Source organism: Equus asinus, chromosome 24 (genome assembly GCF_041296235.1).
Source record: "Equus asinus isolate D_3611 breed Donkey chromosome 24, EquAss-T2T_v2, whole genome shotgun sequence".
Classification (NCBI taxonomy): Eukaryota; Metazoa; Chordata; class Mammalia; order Perissodactyla; family Equidae; genus Equus; species Equus asinus.
Window position 1 is genome coordinate 28,157,064 of NC_091813.1, and position 18,025 is coordinate 28,175,088.

At 40.2% G+C, this 18,025-nt stretch overlaps 1 protein-coding gene across 2 annotated transcripts in view; it reads left to right on the forward strand.

Annotated features, from left to right (window-relative positions):
- Window positions 1–2,656: 2,656 nt before the first annotated feature.
- The window catches only part of CASP8AP2 (caspase 8 associated protein 2), a 42,627-nt gene continuing 27,258 nt past the window's right edge, over window positions 2,657–18,025 (forward strand). Inside the window, exons 1-2 of one of the 2 annotated variants that reach the window (XM_014866694.3) lie at window positions 2,657–2,769; window positions 15,987–16,069. In XM_014866694.3, coding sequence (XP_014722180.2) covers window positions 16,015–16,069 — 55 coding nt within the window. In that variant the 5' untranslated portion in view covers window positions 2,657–2,769; window positions 15,987–16,014. Of the gene's footprint in view, window positions 2,770–4,356; window positions 4,486–15,986; window positions 16,070–18,025 lie in introns of those variants that run through there. The other variant, XM_070496278.1, reaches the window with a different exon arrangement.

Here is an 18,025-nt window from a genome sequence, read left to right on the forward strand (position 1 = left end):
ATCTGTCACCAATCCTCCTTTTTTTTTGCTGAGGAAGAGTGGCCCTGAGCTAACATCCGTGCCCATCTTCCTCTACTTTATACGTGGGACGCCTGCCACAACATGGCTTGACACGTGGTGCATAGGTCCACACCCAGGATCTGAACCAGAAAACCCCTGGTTGCTGACGTGGAATGTTTGAACTTAACTGCTGTGCCACCAGTCTGGCCCCCCTCCTGCATACTTTAAATTATCTCTAGATTACTTATAATGCCTATTACAATGTAAATACTACATAAACAGTTGTTATACTGTATTGTTTAGGTAATACTGACAAGAAAAAAGTCTGTACATGCTTAGTACAGATGCAATAGTTGTAGGCCTTTCAATCCATGGTTGGTTAAATCCACGGATGCAGAACCTGTGGATATGATGGCTGACTGCCATAAAATAGTTTCAAATTACAATATTAATTCTAACAAAACTACTCCACGAAGTATATGATTTCTTTGCAGTTCTTTTTGTCCTTAGAATATATCCCACTAATAATGTACAGTCAGAGCACTGTGTTCAAATGTCAGTTGAAATAATTATTTTTGTCTGAGTGGTTATATTTCTCTTGTTTACACAGTTAGGTTCCTTTATTTCAATTTACTTTCAATTTTAGCATTTTTTTCTTTCTGATTTAATTCAATCTTTGAATGTATGAAACACATGGTTCAAAAGTAAAAGTTTATAAAAAGGAAAACAACACTTTAAATAGGTGAAATATATGCTATGTGAATTATATCTCAACAAAGCTGTTGCTAAAAAAAGGAAGAAAAGCCATGCATATTTGCCTATAAAAATATTGAAATAGAGGTTTAAGAAAAAAAGCCGTACTCAAAGAAGTCTCCCTCCCGTCTCTATTCCCTGAGCCAGTCTTCTCCCATAAGTTATCCTTTTCATTAGGTTCTAATTTACCCTTCAAGTGCTTCTTATGCAACAACAAGCAAATGGATGTACATCCTTTTCCCCATTGTTTCTTACACAAAAGCTGGCATATCACATACACCGCACTGTACTTGTTTTTCCCTTAACACTACACTTCCTAGATTACTCCATAGAAGTGCATAGACGTCTTCTCTATTGCTTCTTTTTTTTTAAGCAACATTTGCAGTTGCGATTTCAGGCTCCACAAAACATGTAACTGTGTTACATTTCCTTGTTTCTGATAAACAGAAAAAAATACTCATTCCTTAGTTGACTTCTATAAGTATGCCAAACTGGCATTCACTGAGATCTAGCCAAGTGAATATCTTTAAACCAATCACTAATTTCTTTTCAGTGTAAAGTATTTAAGAGAGTAACAGTAAAATGAGAGGCTGTGTAAGGAGTTCAATAATAAGACCACTCTTTTCTGGATGATAATTTGGGGGGAAACTTTTAGTTGTTTTTGAAGTCTACATGCTATGTACTCAGTAAATATTTTTTGATGAATGCCATCATTATGCACCCATGCTGAAAACCAATATTCAATAAGTTGCTAAGTTTTGTCGATTTTATCTCCTGAATATTCTAAAATCTATCCCTTTCCCTTACCTACCATCTCCTTCTGATTCTCGTTTTCTATAGCCTGGATCACTGTAAGAGCATCTCAAATCCTCTTTCTCAAGGCCAATGGATCTTAATAATGCAAATCAGATCATAACCACCCCAAGCTTAAAATATTTCAGTGGTCCCTCATACCTCATCATTTAAAGGTAAATTCCAAGCTCTTTGACATACATGTAGCTTTTCAAGTTCTGACCCCTGCCTCCCTCTCCAGCCTCACCTCTCACTTTACACTCCAGCAACAGTGAACACCTTGTATGTTGCACACCCTCTATTTCCCCAGTCTCTGCTACCTGGAATGCCTACCTGACTAACTTCTCAGAAGCGAAGCTGATTGGGGGAGAATGTAGGAAGCCAGTGTTCACCCAGAACATATTCTTTCCAATGGGAGCCTTTTCAAAAAATTTAAAAATATTAAGTTGATACGACAGTTGCAAGTTGTTAAAACGGACAAACAGGAGGAAATGGCAAGGGATCGAGATCAAGATTAAGATCTCCAGATGAGGTAGCAGAGGAAGCCGGCTTTGCTTTACTTCCCCACCATTCAACGGTGCAGGCTCTGTGTCTGGAGACTAGACTCTACTGGCTTTTCTGGTTCCTGCAGGTTCTGTAAGACAATTCAGGTATTCCACCCTCTAAAAAGCTCTCCCTCCCACTTCGCTGGATTGGTATCCTCTCCTCAAAGCTCCCAACACCTTGGGCTAAGTTGTCTTCCTATCATCCAGGAAAGTGAGGGCAAAGAACAGCGCTTATTCATCGTTATCGAGCCAGCGCCCAGCATTCGGCTGATACTCAACAGAATTTATAGAATAAACGACTAAATAAACGACAGGGCCTTCTCAGAGCTTACTTTCCCTTTCCTTAAAGAACTCGGACCCAATCCCTACCTCCGCCAAGGTCCCGCCCCTTCCGTAGTAAAGCCCCGCCCCGTCTCCGTCCCCGCCAGTTCAGGCCCCGCCCCTTTCCCTTAAACCCGGTCGAAGACTACGGGAGTTTGGCGCCAACCGTGTTTTTTTCCCCCCTCCCAAAGGCGGGAACTAGTTATGTGCGCCGCGGCGTGCTTTGCGTCTGATCTGATTGGCTATGGGCGCTCAATCCCGCCTCCGCGTTCAGATTGCGGCCTGGCATTGGTGGGCATGCCAGGGAGACCTCGGTGTCCAGAAAGGAGCCCGGGCTACCTTGGGCCGGGCAGGGCGGGTAAGTTGTTGTGGGGGTCTGGTCCGTGCCGGGCTGACGGAGAAGAGGTTGCAAGGCGCGGTAGTGCCCCGAGCGAAGGCCGGCGGCGTCTGGGAAGCCAAGGAGTCGCAGGGAGCGGCGGAGTCGGGTGTGTGGGGGGGGTTTCCTGATGTCCAGGGCCGCAGGTATCCGCGTTCCCGCTGCCCGGTGCAGCTCTTGGGCTCGCACTCAAGTTCCTCTGTGGTCCCTCGGGAGGGTCTAGGCGGGGGCTGGGAGCGAGCGCACGTCGGAATTGCCCTTTCGACCGCTGCTCTCGCCCCTCCCCCGCAAAACCCAATTTCATCTTGGAATGTAGTCTTAAAGGCTTTCGGATGGGATTCTCTGGAGGAATGGGTTTTTCCGAAGTGTCAGGTGGTCCTTGAGGTTCGTTGTTTCCGGTGGTCATTGACGTTGGTTGTTTCGGAGACTGCTGTGCCCTGAGAAGTTGTCTTGATCTCCACAGCGCCTAGAACCATACCTGACACACAGTAGGCCCTAACGCAGATGCTAATATAGAATTCACAGAATCTAGGATTTGTGCGTCAGGGATCAAGTTGGCATTGACTCGGATTCTTCCCTGGTCTTTCCCATTCTCCACAGCTCCAGCTCCAAACTTTTCACCTGTCCTCAAGGCCCCTGCCCCATCTCAGTCATTGTCTCCTTGATTGGAGGGGGACAGAAACTCTCAGGGCAAGAATCTCCCCACTCTCACCCCAGTCATCTTCTAGCGTTTCTTGCCATTTTACAAGAGATGGCCTTCTTTCAAAAAAATTGTACTTTTCTCCCTAATGAATCTTCTTGATTTTGTCACCTGGCTTTAGAGACAGAGCTGGGATCTCATTTCAGATCTGGCACGTAATAGCTGTTTGACCTTGGGGCAAGTTTGTTAATCATCTGTATCTGTTTCCTCATCTGTAAAATGGGAAAAAGAGTAGTATGCATCTCATGGGACTTTTGGGAGAGTTTAAAATAAGTTAATAATATATTTCGCGCTTTTAGGTCAGTGCCTGGCACATAGTGTTCAGTATATGTAGTGTTTATTGTTATTTTCCCCTTATATGTTCTTCAGGAATCTTGCAGTGTTAGATTTGAGCCTAAAAATACACTATCCTGCTCCCCTGGCTTTTTCCTGTTTTTCTCTACCAATGCTTACTTCATTCCCTCAGTTTGTTTTTTTTTAAAGAAAACTTCCTTTAGACTGTCTTTTTAAGACATTGTCCTATCACAAAAGACCAGCTTTGTTTTCATGTCTGAATCCATTGGAATTGTTCCTCAAAAGATTATGAGTGAGCTTGCAACTCTTTTCTTTCATCATCATGGTTCTCAACCGTTAAAATTTTGCCTGTACACTTTTCATAGGTGCAACACTCCTATCAGTAGCACCTCTCATTATATATCGAGCTCCTCAACTGGGAGAAGGTGAGAGCAAGTGTGAAAAAGCCCCTCTTCCCAAGAGATTCTGATACGTAATCCTTCTCCGCTCCCTTCTCCCTTCCTTTCCAGGAGAATCACTGGCCTTTGTGATTTCAAGAGAGTAATCTCAACTATGCCAATTATGTCTTGTCTTCAGTCCTACATACTCCAGTTTCCAGGAGTCTATAGATATCTTCGTTTGGATGTCCTACAGATAATTCAGCACATCTTCTTTGGTTCTCCATTTCAGTTAAAAGCATGTACTACCTTACTATCAAAGCTAGAGTAAGTGTCTTTAATAAGTTGGGAATTTCATTTATTCCCAACAATTTTTTTTTTATTACCTGCCAACCTGCCAGGCCCTATGCTGAGAGCTGGGGATGCAACGGTGAACAGCACAGAGCCAGTCCTGGTCTTCATGAAGCTTACAGTCCAGTGGCTGGGATGGACATTTCTCCAGGAATTCCACAAAAATGTAATCATAAACTGAGAAGAGGCCATGTAGAGAAAGGAGACAGTGGTATAAGAATATATAACAGAGTGCCTAACCTAGTGGAGACAGAGGATAGCCAGGGAAGGCTCAAACATTACTTAAACCAAAAAATCAAAGGTGATTTAAGTGAAGATAGAGCTTTGAGGAAAGAGCACTGCTTGCAGAGGCCCTGTGGTGGGAGGGAACAAACAGCATGTTCAAGGAGCTGAAAGACTGCTGAGGAATGGGGGAGAACGATGCAGACTAACACTGCAGGGTGGGCAGAGGCCAGGTCACTCAGGGCTTAGTAAGCAGAATTGTGACAAAATTTGTTTTTTAACCTAAAATCAGCAGGAAGCACTGAAAGGTTTTAAACAGAGGAGTGAACCTGATCAGATTTGCAATTTTGAAAGACAGCTCAGGCTGTGGTTTTGAAGTGATCAAGAATTGACATTTGAATACGTTTTCCATTAAATCTTTTTGATTCTGCCTTGGAAATCTCTCAGATCTGCTTCTTGTCTTTATTCCACTTCTGCTAACTTAGTCATACCCTTCAGTGTCTCCTGCACTGTTTTAATAGTCTTTTCTGTCTCCCTTGCCACTAATGTTTTCTATACTCTTCTTGCTAGAGTTAAATTTCTGAAATGCAGATTTCGTTATGATATTCCCCTGCTTTAAAAACCTTCAGTGCTTTCCCCATTCCCTGCTGGATGAAGTCTAAGTATCTTAATTGTGTAATACGTCACCTGATTTTTCTAAAATCTCATTTCTTAGGTTCTAATCTGTGGGTATTCACACCCAGACTTGCTTGTGAGCTCATGGATAAATGTGGGGAGATGGTGTCAAGAATTGTGTTTGCAATTCAGGAGCTCAGTTTCATTGAACCTTGGCATTTTGGAAACCTTGGGATAGTGAATGATGGGGCTAGAAAGGTAGGTACCAGTCCATATCAAAGTAAGGAGTTTGGACTTATTCAGTAGACATTGGGAAGTAAGGGAAAGCAGGAAGTGATATGAGCAGGACTGCTTTAGAAGAACTAACTCAGCAGTTGTGTGTAGCATGTAATGTGGAGAGAGGAGATAATTAGATAGCTATAGTGAGAGATGGAAACAGATTCAGATGGCAAGAATGAGCGTAAATGGGAGAAACATTGCAGAGTAGCGTCAGTAGTCTATTAGGGAATGCTAGTGCTACTCAAGGAAGTAGAGATGTCAGGAGGGGACAGATGTTGATGGAAAGATGATCTTTTTTGGTTTTGGACTTGGTAAGCTTGGACATAACAGCAAAGCGTTTATTAACTTTGACATCTTAGTACTGACTATTGGTTTGTATTTTAGTACAACCATTTCCTAATTTTCTTTTTTTTTTTTAAAGATTGGCACCTGAGCTGAGATCTGTTGGCAGTCTTTTTTCTTTTCTTTTTCTTCTCCCCAAAGCCCCCCAGTACATAGTCGTATATTTTAGTTGTAGGTCCTTCTGGTTGTGCTATGTGGGATGCCACCTCAGCATGGCCCAACGAGTGGTACTAGGTCTGTGTTGAGGATCCAAACCGGCGAAATGCCATGCTGTTGAAGCAGAGCGCGTGAACTCGACCACTTGGCCACGAGGCCAGCCCCAAATAGCTCCTAATTTTCAAGCACTCTGAGGGGGCAGCAGAGGAGTCTTTAAATGTGATCTGGTACCCTTACTGTGGCAGTACTTGCTCTTTATCCTCTACCTGCTTGTGTTTGCCCATCAAGTGTTTAACCCAAAGAGATAAATTTTTTTTGCAGTTCTAGAAAATAAGATATTGATGTCCAGGAGTTCATCACCTTAGGAAAGTATTCAACTACATTTTTTTTTCTCCCCAAAGCCCCAGTATATAGTTGTATATCCTAGCTGTAGTCATTCTAGTTCTTCTGTGTGGAATGCCACCTCAGCATGGCTTGATGAGTGGTGTGTAGGTCGGTGTCCAGGATCCAAACTGGTGAACCCCGGGTTGCTCAAGCGAAGTGTGCAAACTTAACCACTTGGCCAAGGGGCCAGCCCCTCAATTACATTTTTGTAAGTGCCCAGTAGCATTTAGAGCTAGTTAAGTGTTATTGAAATTGTAGTAACCACAGTTCTGTGAAATCCTCTCTGTGAGCTTTTCGTGGTAAATGAGACTGTAAGATAAATTTGTTTTGTTTAAGCCACTAAATTTGTGGTAATTAGAGCGGCAGTAGGAAACTAGTACACTCAGTCATGCTATGCATATTTCATTTACTCTAATAGACATATGTGGCTAGTAGTTAGCATATTGGACAGCTCAGATATAGAACATTTTTGTCATCATAGAAAGTTGTACTGGACAGCACTGGTCTAAAATAATAGTTCTCAAAGTGTGGTCCGTGGGCCAGCAGCGTGGCCTGGGAACTTTTTAGAAATGCAAATTCTGAAACCTCAACCCAGATCTACGGAATCAGAAACTTTGGGGATGGAGCCCATCAACCTTGTGTCTTAGCTTCTCCAGGTGTTCTTGAAGCATGCTAAAATCTAAGAACAACTTCAGAGAGCAAATGATTGCAATAGAGGTTGCTCAGTGTAATAATAATGCATTCAGTGTGTCAGTAGAATAAGGGAATGGGGATTAACTATGTCAGTAGAAAAGCGTCTTCTCTTTTATGGTAGCTGGGTTTAGGAAGGGGATGAGCAGTCCAGGTAGAGAAACAGAATGAGCAAGATATTGTGGAATTGAAGTACATGGCCTAGTGTAGAAGCTGTAGGTACAGACATTTCTGCTCTAATACTATGTGCATTCTTGAAAAACCTTTGGTTCTGCAACTCACAGAGTTTATGGGAAAAATAGGGGCAGAATACTCAAAACCTATCTACCCATGTTACTAGAACACCAATAGGAACAATAACAATTTTAAAAGATTGACATAATTAAGAAGACATGTTAAATTCCTAATAGATAAATGTCTCAGTAAATACAGGTCTTTTTCTCAAGAAAAAAGAAAGATGAAGATAGCTTGATGGAGTGAGAAATAAGGAAGGATTGAGGCTGTTGATGTGTGGAGACAAGAACAGAGGGACATAAACCTCAGAGGTTGTAGGTGTAGGGGCAGTGGAAGTTTTATGTGAAATGTTGTGAGGCAGACTGGATGGCTGTGGCTCACTCCCTTATGTTTGGGTCCCCCAAACCGCTACAAAGATTGAGGAAGACCATGCTTACACTCTTGCGAGACAAAGCCTGTTGCTGTACTGAGATGAGGAGAGGACATGATGGGCATCTAGGGAAAGGACTTAATATACAGGACTAGATTCCTTCAGGGCTGTCTGCATTTAGCTGCTATTAATTAATGGTGCGAAGCTTTAACAGCCTGGGCAGAACTCTGAACCAACGTAATTTTGGCATTATACTGACATCATTTCTCTATTTCTCAGTAATGTGTACACTAACTTGCATTGTAGCAGGATGTGCTATGGTGGTACAGAATCTGTCGTGTGGCCAACTAGGGTAGGTGAGGGGAGTAGTGTGAGATAGTTGGAAAAGTAGTGATAGTTATTTCTGGAAAGGCCTTGGGTTCTGTGCGAGGAAAGCTTAACTCAGTAATATTGTTTTGGGTAGTTTTAGGAAGATTTCTGACATGGGAGTGAAACACAGGCCAGATATAAACAGGATTAATTTTGGCTTCAGTGTGGAAAATGGTAAGAGGAAAAAGATACTGGTAGTATGAAAACTAGCTGTGAGATTTTTATAATAATTTTTTTGGCCTTTTTTTATTGAGGTAACATTAGTTTATAATATTATATAAATTTCAGGTGTACACCATTATATTTTGACTTCTGTGTAGACATCATGTTCACCACTCAAAGACTAATTACCATCTGTGACTGTACACATGTGCCCTATTACCCCTTTCTCCCTCCCCCCTCCCCCCTTCCCCTCTGATAACCACCACTCTAATCTCTGTATCCATGTGCTTATTTGTTGTAGTTTTTATCCTCCAGTTATGAGTGAAATCATACAGTATGGTATTTGACTTTCTTCGGCTTACTTAGTTTGCTTAGCATAATACCCTCGAGGTCCATCCATGTTGTTGCAAATGGCAAGATTTCATCTTTTTTTTGATGCCTGAGTAGTATTCCATTGTGTATATGTACCACATCTTCTTTATCCATTCATCTGTCGATGGGGACTTAGGTTGTTTCCAAGTCTTGGCTATTGTGAATAATACTGCAATGAACATAGGGGTGCAAATATCTTTTCCCATTCATGTTTTCGTGTTCTTTGGATAAATGCCCAGAAGTAGAATAGTTGGATCATGTGGTAGTTCTAGTCTTAATCTTTTGAGGAACCTCCATATTGTTTTCCATAGTGACTGCATCAGTTTACATTGCCACCAGCAGTGTATGAGGGTCCCTTTTCTCCACACAGTTAAGTTTGCATGTTCCGCTTCTCGGTGACCCAGGGTTCGCTGGTTCTGATCCCGGGTGCAGACATGGCACCACACCGCTTGGCAAAAAGCCATACTGTGGTAGGTGTCCCACGTATAAAGTAGAGGAAGATGGGCACGGATGTTAGCTCAGGGCCAGTCTTCCTCGGCAAAAAGAGGAGGATTGGCAGTAGTTAGCTCAGGGCTAATCTTCCTCAAAAAAAAAAAGGTAAATTTGAGAGACTTAAAAATTAAATCACTAAGAATTTGTGACTGCTTGAGAATGAGTTTGGAGAGAAGGAAAGAGTCAAAGATAACAGAAGCTCATAGCTGAGAGTGAATTTAGGCAGGAGATGATTGATTGTTGATACTTCCTATATCCAGGCATTTACGCTGTTTGATTTTTTCCATGATTATGCCTTACATAAACATTCTTTTCATTCTCACCCTCTCCATCTTGAGTTAAGTCTTATCATGGACTCTTAGAGCAGCCTCCTTCCCAGTTTCTTTTCCTATACTTTTGTCTTTCTAGTTCATTCCACACATTAATCTTGCTATTTCATTTCTTTATACCAGTGTTTCTAACTCAAACCTTCAGTGCTTCTCTCTTCTGAAAATTCAGGACCAGACTCCTTGGTCTGACATTTAGTATCTTCTGTTTGACTCTAAAGAAATTTGTCATTCTGTTTTTTTTTTTTTTGAGGAAGATTACCCCTGAGCTAACATCTGCCTCCAATCCTCTTTTTGCTGAGAAAGATTGGCCCCGAGTTAACGTCCGTGTCCATCTTCCTCTACTTTATATGTGGGATGCCTGCCACAGCATGGCTTTGATAAGTGGTGCCATGTCCACGCCGGAATCTGAACCCGTGAACCTGGGGCTGCTGAAACAGAGCACGTGAACTTAACTGCTATGCCGTTGGGCTGGCCCCCAGAAATTTGTCAGTCTTATCTCCCAATCCTGTTCTATCTAAGGTCCATTCCAGCTAGGCTGTTTCATTTATAGTTCTCCATGTGTGCCTTTCCTCCAAGGTTAATGGTGTTCTAATTTGGAATCTACGCATCTCCCCAGATACCTCTCACTCCTCTATTGATAGGCGAGTCCTTCCTCTACAAAGCAAGTCATCAGCAATGTGTGTGCTTTTATTCTCCACACCTTTGCCAACATTTGGGAGTGGATAGTGGCTAGAAGAGGGCGTGAGGAGTACTTCTAGGGTGCTGGTAATGATTTGTTTTTTGATCTGAGTGGTAGTTATATGGATGTGTTCAGTTTGTGAAAGATCAGAGGACTGTATACTTATGATTTGTGCTTTCTTCTGTATTTATGTTATACTTCAATAAAAAGTTTACTCCCTCATCATCAAAATAAAAGATGTCCTGACTGTGCTAGGCCCTTTGTACTTCAATTTGAATTTTATGATCAGCTTATTAAATTTGACTGGAATTGCTTTGAGTTTATAGGTAAAGTTGGGGAGAACTGCCAAATTTGATGTTGAGTTTTCCTATATATGATTGAGATATATTCTGTCCTGTATTTAGACAGAGGTAGACTGCCTGCTTTTGTAAACAGAGTTTTATTAGAACCCAGTCACACCTGTTTGTTTACATGTTGTTTGTAGTTGCTTTTGAGCTACAGTGGCCAAGTTAAATAGTTGTGCCAGACGAGATGGACTGTGAGCCTAAAATAGGTACTTTCCGGTTGTTTAAGAAGAAAAGGTTTCTAGACCCCTGATTTAGATCTTTTGTTATTTTCTCCATAAACGTCTTGGACATTTTGTATTAGATTAACTATGTACTTTATGGTTTTATTGTTGTAAATAATATCTTTTTATTAGTTATGTTTTAAAACTCTTTGCTAGCATATAGAAAAGCTATTGCCTTTTTTTTTTTTTTTTAAAGATTTTGGGGCCTGCCCCAGGGTTTCACCGGTTCGGATCCTGGACGCGGACATGGTGCCGCTCATCAGGCCATGTTGAGGCAGCGTCCCACATACCACAACTAGAAGGACCCACAACTGAAATATACAACTATGTACTGGGGGGAATTTGGGGAGAAAAAGCAAAAGAAAAAAAGAAGATTGGCAACAGTTGTTAGCTCAGGTGCCAGTCTTTAAAAAAAAAAAAAATCTCATTAAAGATTTTATTTTTCCTTTTTCTCCCAAAGCCCCCTGGCACATAGTTGTGTATTTTCTTTTTCTTTCTTTCTTTTTTTTTTTTTCAAAGATTTTATTTTTTTCTTTTTTCTCCCCACAGCCCCCGGTACATAGTTGTATATTCTTAGTTGTGGGTCCTTCTAGTTGTGGCATGTGGGACGCCACCTCAGCGTGGTTTGATGAGCAGTGCCATGTCCGCACCCAGGATTCGAACTGGCAAAACCCTGGGATGCCGGTAGAGCACTCGAACTTAACCACTTGGCCAGGGGGCCAGCCCCCCATAGTTGTGTATTTTCAGTTGTGGGTCCCTCTAGTTGTGGCATGTGGGATGCCACCTCAGCGTGGTCTGACGAGCGTTGTGTGGGTCCAGTCTCAGGATCTGGTCCCGGGCTGCTGGAGTGGAGTGCAAGAACTTAACCTTACATCGCTGGTCCGGCCCCCTTTGCCCAGTTTTGATGTCTAGACTGTACTAACTTTATAAAATTATTTGTCTCTTAGCCTTTTTTTCCTCATTCTCTTGTCTTAAATCTATTATGTTTTCTCTCTTCTTTAAAGGTGTATTAGAGCATTTTCCTGTAAAACTGTCTGGGTTTAGTCATTTCTTTTTTTTTTTTTTTTTTTTTTTTTTAAGATTTTATTTTTTCCTTTTTCTCCCCAAAGCCCCCCGGTACATAGTTGTGTATTCTTCGCTGTGGGTTCCTCTAGTTGTGGCATGTGGGACGCTGCCTCAGCGTGGTCTGACGAGCAGTGCCATGTCCGCGCCCAGGATTCGAACCGACGAAACACTGGGCCGCCTGCAGCGGAGCGCGCGAACTTAACCACTCGGCCACGGGGCCAGCCCCTAGTCATTTCTTTATGAGTAGATCTAACTACTATATCAAATTGTTTAATCATGCTAGATATGTCTTTGTTTTCTATTTCTTCTTGAGTCAGTTTTGGCCATTATGTTTTTCTGAAAAACTGTCAATTTCATTGAGCTTTCAATAGTATTTCAATAATTTAATCTCTGCTATGTATGAAGCTGTCTCTCCTTTTTTATTCCTAATGTTTCTGCCTTCTTGCTTTTACTTGATTAGTTAAGCCAGGCATATGCCTATTTAATTTGTCTTTTCAAAGAGCCAGCATTTATTGTTATTCGTCTTTATAGTGTTTATTTCTTTGTATTAATCTTTGTTCTTTCTGTGTTTCTTTCTTTGGGTTTACTTCGTTCTTTTTCTTTTTTTTTCTTTTGCTGTACAAAAGAAAATTTTTTTCTTTTGTTTGTAAATTTTCAAAGGAACTGGGGAATTTGAAAGTGCATTGTTAACTTCGAGTTTTATTGGTCTTGATAAAAGCACTTCTGTGGTATTTGTTGAAACTTGCTCTATCTTGATAGATAGTCAGTTTTTATAAATGTGCTTGAAAGTAACATCAGTTCTCTTAATTATTGCATGCAGGGATATAAAATCATCAGATCAAACCTGCCAATTTCATATTCAGAGCTGTGTCTCTAAATTTCTTTAACTGCTTGATCAGCATAGCAAAGTGTGTTAAAAGTCTCTATTGTGACTGTTTACCTGTATTGGACAGGATCCAATAAGGAGGCAAAAACTACGTGGTAATTTGAAAAGAGAAAGCTTAGTGTAACGAATTAATAACAGAGGATTGGAGTAACTGAGAATTGGTTAATAAGAGTTAAAGATAACTCTAAAGAACATGGGAATAACAGATATAGGGAGCAGCCACCATCTCTAGAGTTGAGATAGATCATCCAAAGAAGAGCTGTCTTCCCCCTCATTGGAAAGAACTGGGGCTACCTGGATGGTGGAGAAGTTGCTAAGTGCCTTGCTGGTGACACTGCTTTGAATCTGACAGAGGAGGTGCATAGGGAAGCTCCTGGATGCTACTGGCTGTCAAGTGCTGGGGGATCCAGGAGTTGGAGAAGCTGCCATCTCCATGAGCCTGGCAGGAGAAAGTGTATCCTGCAGGAGCCTATTGTAATGGAAACCTCATTTATAGGAGGCAAGCATGTAGAAAAATTGTGCCCTGTGGGAGCCTAGTGCTGGAGAAACTGTCTGCTGCAGGAACCGAATGCTGGTGAAAGCATGCTCTGCAGGAGCCTGGCTAGCCAGGCTCACTGAAACTAGGAAGAGAAACCTCTTTGGCAGTGTCCCTCCAGCAGTCTCTAATGACAAAGCTTAACATCGTGCCAGTTAGCAAAGGAGAAATATTTACAAAGCCCGTCTCCATTATCACAGAAGGGTGCATTTGGAATTGAGAGGCATGATAATTGCCACAGTTCCTTTAACTGTTTATGTATACATAGTGAGAAACCGCATATATAACTTCTTTTGATGACTTCTTTATATTACGATATATATTATTCTCAGAAATAACTTTGAAGAACTTTTCTTTTTGTTGAGGAAGATTTGCCCTGAGCTAACATCCATTTCCAGTCTTCCTCTTTTTTTGCTTGAGGAAGATTTGCCCTAAGCTAACATATGTGCCAGTCTTCTATTTTATATGTGAGTCACTGCCACAACTGATGAGTGGTGTAGGTCCGCACCTTGGAACTGAACCTGAGCCGCTGAAGCATAGTGCACTGAACTTAACCACTAGGCCGGCTCATTGAAGAACTTTTAATGCAACATGTGATATGACTAAGAAATAAGCAGTCACTTTCTCTTAAATTTATGAGCAATTTTTTTGTGTGTGAGGAAGATTGGCCCTGAGCTAACTTCTGTTGCTAATCCTCCTCTTTTTGCTTGAGGAAGATTGTTGCTGAGCTACCATCTGTGCTAATCTTCCTCTGTTTTGTGTGGGATGCTGCCACAGCATGGCCTGATGAGCGGTGCTAGGTCTGCGCCTGGGATCTGAACCTGTGAACCCTGGGCCACCAAAGTAGAGCGTGCATACTCAACCACTATGCCACCGAACTGGCCCCTATAAGTAATTGAAAAAAAATACCTTCTTTGGTGGGGGGCATAGAGATTAAGATGTGGAGACAATGGTCCCACCCACAAACAAATGGAGAAAAAATTAAGACATATGAGGGACAAAAGATCCAGGATTTGTCGGGACTTTTATGTTTATTTCTTAGTTTTAGCTCACTAGGCCAAGTAGAATTTTTTTTTTTTCAGGTAATTCCTGCCAGTAATAAAAATTAAACCTGTGAAACAACACGCAGTGAAAACTTTTGGTCTGTTTGATCTGTGTTTAACCAGATCATTAGATTAGCTGATTTCCATTCTGTAAAAACGCCGTTGACTGATGCTCCCCACTCCACACGACAGTTTCTAACTAGTAGTAGATTACTCTTAGGAAGCCTGAGTTTCTGCCCCACCGGTTGAATTTCGCTTTACCAAGAGTCAGTTACATTATTTGCTAAATATAATCAGGCCATTTGTACCTTTTGTTATTATTGTACAGTCTATATTATAACAGTTAATTAATCAAATCAGCTTATCGGAGAAAAGGTTGGAATGGCAATGTGGGGAATGAAGAAGGAATGAAGAAAAAAAGATATATACCTTAATTTTATTTAACAGAGTGACATAAATTCTCTCTCTTGTGGTAGAACCATGGCCATTTCTTTGAATGTGAATCCAGTGATTAGAGTTCTGACTTCTTTCGTGCATAGATCATAGCCATAAGACATTATTATGATTTGCAGCAGTTTTTTCATTAAAGTGGAGTAAGAACTTAGATACTTGTGAATCCTTCTGAGTACAGGCTAGATTTCTTCTTCCAGTACTTTGGATTATTTCACCTTCACTTGATTTGACAAGCAGTTATGTATGTGTCTTGCTACTTATGAGTCTTTCCAAAGCACTCGGCCTAGTTTTCACTGGAAAATTACCCTTTGGTAATGTGATCTTTCATCATACTATTATTTAGAAAAATAAGGAAACACACATAGTTTGATTTGGTAATAAATGCACCTGGCTGTTGGTAAGTGTATATCTCAATTGGTGGGAGCAGAAATATGCAGGTGCAGGTACCCTTAACGACCCCCAGTAGACACAGTGGCCATAATTCATTGACCATAAGCAGCATTCCTCAGGTTTTACTGGCAGAATGGAGAATGTCATATAATTCTGATGTTTTTTTACTGTTTTAGATTTTTATGTTGCTTCCAATCTTGCCACTACAAACAGCACTGCATTAAATATTCCTGTACACATATTTTTGTAATCATGTGCTTGTATATCTGTAGAACAAATTACTAGATATGAAATTGTTGGATCAAAGAGTATTTAAAAAGTATTGATAGCCATTGCCAAATTGCCTCCATGCAGCTTGTTCAGTATACATTTGAGTGATGTATGAGAGTACTTCTTTTCCCACACCTTTACCAACCTAGTATGGTATCAAATTGTTTGCTGTTTGCCTGTCTTACTATCTTACTGATGAAAACGTGTGTCTGGAGTCTCTAAGACCACCCCCAGGTTTGATGATTTGCTAAGAAGACTCACAGAACTTACCATATAGTTGTACTTATTTAATGGCTTATTTTAGTATAAAAATTAATTTCTATTTTTGTCTAATTTATAAAATTAATGTCATTTACTTCATGACACGGCTTAACCATACCAGCAACTTTAAGGTTTTTGTCTTAGAGAGTTGGCTTTTGGAAAGTGTTAATCTTTTTTTGAAATCACGGTAGTGAGAGAACTTATTCAATATATCCAAATTTGAAAGTTGCTTTTTAATTTAAAGCTTGCTTTATTCTCTGAATTGTGAGGTTGATTTTAATAGTGGAAAATCTTTATGTTTGGTACTTTAGATGGCGACTATCAAAAGGAAATAGGATCATGGCAGCAGATGATGACAATGGTGATGGAACAAGTTTATTTGATGTCTTTTCTGGTAAGAGCTCATTTTAATTCTTTCTAAATGTATTTATTTAATTACAAAATCATTTACTAATTCTTATTGAAAAAAACTGTCATTATGAACTTTTTATCCCCACACGTAAATGAGTCAATACAGTAAAGTGCCTGGCAGATAGGAAGTGCTTAGTAAATCTGAGCCTCTTAAATGTAGTAAAATTAGCAGCTTTGCCAATAAAAGTGGTAATGACTTTTATTGTCATATCCAAAAAAATGTGTTTGTTACTCTTGAAGTTAATGCTTCCCGTAGGTGCGGTCCTGCTTGTTTACTCTTGTTCAGGGAAAAATTGACAGTCACAGTGAATGATTAGTTTGCGAGAGATAACTGAGACCTGGTGGTAAAATAAGCTCATAGATTACAGATAAGTTCAATAATATGCAGAATATAAATGTCCAAATCCTGACATAATATTTATCTGATTCTTTTGTCTTGTTATATTATCCCAAGCAACCTCATTAAATTTTTTGAGATTATAGCTGTATATTTATTGACTAGAATTATGATTACTCTGTTATAGAATGAAAAAGGCAGTTGTAAAACATGCCTAGTAGAATTCCATTTTTGCTTAAAATATATGTTTTTTTAAAAGTAATATTCATAGATATGGAAGAATTCACACGAAATATGGCCATCATAACCACTCTGGGTAGTGTTGTTTTTTGGTGTTACTTGTTTTTTGCTGATGTAGTTTCAAATTGTTACACTGCTATGTAATTCTCTGTTTCTTTTTTTGTAAGGAAGATTGGCCTTGAGTTAATATCTGTGCCAATCTTCCTCTACTTTGTATGTGGGATGCTGCCACAGCATGGCTTGATGAGCGGTGAGTAGGTCTTCGCCTGGGATCCAAACCTGTGAACCCTGGGCCACTGAAGCGGAGCGTGCAAACTTAACCATTATGCTACTGGGCCAGGCCCTGTAATTCTCTTAAGATAATCTTTTTTTTCTTTGAAAAATTCTAAGCCAATAGAAATGTTGAAAGTATAATATAATGAACACCTTTACTTTTCACCTAGATTCACAGTTAACTTTTTTTTAATTGAGGTAATGTTTTATAACATAAATTTCAGGTGTACATCATTGTATTTTGATTTCTGTGTAGATTATATCATGTTTGTCACCCAGTGACTACTTACCATCTATCACCACACACACGTGCCCAGTCTCACAGTTAACTTTTATTACATCTGCAGCTCTTATTATTTTGAAGGACGAAACTGTATCATTAATCCTGTTTGCTGGAAACGGCTGTCTTCATTTCTACATGTTATTGTCTCTCAAGTTCCTGTCCATGTGCGTACATGTTTTGATAATCACAGCCACAGCGTGTGTTTTGCTTTGCATTTTACTTTTTACCACTTAACAGGATTTCACAAAAATTTTTATTGCTTCCTATAACATTTTTGTAATTGTCTTTTATTTGTTTGGAAATAATTTGAAACTTAAAAGTTTCAAGACAACATACAAAGAACCTTTTACCCAGTTTCTTCCCAATTTACCTCTCGTTAATTTTTTTTTTCTGAGGAAGATTCACCCTGAGCTAACATCTGTTGCCAGTCTTCCTCTTTTTGTACGTGAGCTACTGTAACGGCATGGCCATTGGCAGACAAGTGGTGTAAGTCCGCTCCTGGGAACTGAACCTGGGCCACTGAAGTGGAATACATTCAACCACTAGGCCACTGGCACTGGCTCCCTCTTGTTAATATTTTATACTAGTGGCTTTATCATCATACACATCCTCTCTTTTGAAATACATGTACACATCCACAATTTTTCATGATTTATTAGAGAGTAAGTGGCATACATAACATATTTTACCCCCAAATACTTAAGTGTGTATTTCATAAGAAAAAGTTGCTTTTCTTACATAACAATGGCAGTTATCAATTTCAGTAAATTTAACACTGACACAGTACTTTTATTTATAAATGCCAT